This window comes from Glycine max, chromosome 12 (assembly GCF_000004515.6).
Source record: "Glycine max cultivar Williams 82 chromosome 12, Glycine_max_v4.0, whole genome shotgun sequence".
Classification (NCBI taxonomy): domain Eukaryota; kingdom Viridiplantae; phylum Streptophyta; class Magnoliopsida; order Fabales; family Fabaceae; genus Glycine; species Glycine max.
In genome coordinates this window covers 13,661,139-13,663,383 of record NC_038248.2, presented here as the reverse complement: position 1 = coordinate 13,663,383, position 2,245 = coordinate 13,661,139, and the positions used below count along the sequence as shown (strand labels likewise).

At 37.6% G+C, this 2,245-nt stretch overlaps 1 protein-coding gene across 1 annotated transcript; it reads right to left on the bottom strand.

The window, feature by feature from the left end:
• Nucleotides 1-1,114: 1,114 nt before the first annotated feature.
• LOC112998537 (auxin-induced protein 6B-like) lies at nt 1,115-1,826 on the bottom strand. Its single transcript, XM_026124601.2, has one exon. It carries the CDS (start codon nt 1,734-1,736, stop codon nt 1,461-1,463), a length of 276 nt encoding a protein of 91 aa, XP_025980386.1. The 5' UTR covers nt 1,737-1,826; the 3' UTR covers nt 1,115-1,460.
• Nucleotides 1,827-2,245: the final 419 nt, after the last annotated feature.

Here is a 2,245-nt window from a genome sequence, read left to right as displayed (position 1 = left end):
AAAGAGAGAGAAAGTCCTGAAAATTAAATTGCAAAGTAGTGGAGATTGGAAAAAAGTAGAAGAGGAAAGGTGTATTTACAAAAAAAAAAAAAATCACCCACATATGCGTTCCTCAGTCACAAGAAAGGAGCAGTTACACCTGTCAAGGACCAAGGTCATTGTGGTTAGTGCATGATAATTGATTTACCAAATCAAATTAAATTGAATGATTCTCTTACTACTAATATACCTTGTATTGTAGGATTTTGTTGGGCGTTTTATGATGTTGCTTCGACTGAAGGAATTCTTGCACTGACGGCTGGAAAATTGATCTCTTTGTCAGAACAAGAACTTGTTGATTGTGACAGAGGGTGTGGACCAAGGTTGTGAGGGTGGCCTTATGGATGATGCTTTCAAATTCATCATTCAAAATCATGGAGTCAAGATGCCAATTACCCTTATAAGGGTGTTGATGGAAAATGCAATGCAAATGAAGAAGCCAACCCTGCTGCTACTATTACTGGGTAAGAGGATGTTCCTGCCAACAATGAGAAGGCACTGCAAAAAGTTGTGGCCAATCAACCAGTTTCTGTAGCTATTGATGCGTGTGACTCTGACTTTCAGTTTCACTGGCATGTGGTGTTGTCTTAGGGACTTTCTCAAGAATCAGTGTAACATGTTACAGTAGTTAAGATAAAGTATATGAAAAAAAATCAAAGTAGATAATACTGACAATCATTAAGGGGGCAGGGGCAATGAACTAATGGGTAAAAATTTTAGCGGTTGGAATTTTAGGCTGATCAGCTTACAATTATTTGATGAAATATGTGAGATTATTTGTTGTGTGGAGCAACAGAATACCATGGGTTTCCGCATACATGGTATTATTAGGTGGGCTTCGTCCCAAGCAACCTCATCAAGGGTTGCCAAAAGGCTATCTTGCAGTCTATGTTGGAGATAAGATGAGACGGTTCAGGATTCCAGTATCATGCTTGAACCAACCTTTAATTATTTCAAGAATAACTTAGTGAAGCAGAAGAACAATTTGGATATGTTCATCCAATGGGTGGTCTAGCAATACAATGCGAGGAGGATGAGTTCCTAAACGTTACCTATCACTTGAATAAGCTGTAACTCATGCTAATGTAGACTGGATAGATTAATTGAGCCAAATTTGTACACGCGTATGATATTTTCTATTCTGTACAGAATTTAAAACCTGTTGCCTGAATGAGAATGTCACACAAGACAGGGTCAAGTTAACATTGTAGCAATTAACAGAAAACACAGAGGATTTGCTTGAGTAGTTGAATTCATTGTCACTACACAAAAAAATTAAGAAATACTGTAACTTTTGTCATTCTATAATGTTTCTTTTCCCTCTTTCTCGAGAAAGGAATATCTTTACAAGTTGACAACACCCTATTGTGTACAAAATGTCTTAATTAATCTATGTCAGTCTCCTAGTGTGAGCTTTGTTGTCAATTCAAGCAAGAAGTTATATGTTGGAATACATCTTCACTGCAAGGAATTGTGAGGCCGCCCATTGGATGATGATATCCAAAATCTTCCTCAGCTTGACTTAACAAGTCCTGGAATAATGGTTGGTTCAAGTATGATACTGGAATCACAAACCGCCTCATTTTCTCTCCAACATAGACTGCAAGGTAGCCCTTCGGCACATCCATGACTTTTGAAGATGCAAATTTGTTTGCAGAAAACGATGTCTTCCTGATTCCAGGTAAGCGAAAACCCATTGTTGTATGTGTTCAAACTTATGAAGAGAGTGTCAAATAAGACTTGTAAAGAAGATGGAAGTTTTTGAGCTCCAAATTCTTTAGGATGTAAATGATTTTTGTTGTGCTAAATCCTTGCAGCCATGAATATATATAGAACGAAGAGTTTGTCAAAAATCGTTGGCTAGATGTATGATTGAGGGGGGAAGGCAATCAGATAACCCATGGGACCGACAGGGAGACAGGGGCATATGGTGTTGCCTTAAAGGACTTTCTCATGAATTACCTAACATGTTATAGTATGTATAATGTCAAACCCTAGAAATATAATGGTCTATGATCTTTCGCTATGTGTTGCCTTATAATTCATCATCCAGGATATTACTTCCAGCTGTCTATATTTTCACAGCCTGTACTCTAGCATAACTAACGTGATGAAAACATGTCCAAAGCATGTCTTCAAAAGTATGGAATACCAATTAATGCATTAAAAAAAGTTAGGATTCACTTAGGCACGCCTCGTTTAGTTA

Excerpts from the sequence above, each read along its gene's own strand:
- LOC112998537 (XM_026124601.2), bottom strand. The coding sequence starts at position 1,736 with ATGGGTTTTCGCTTACCTGGAATCAGGAAGACATCGTTTTCTGCAAAC.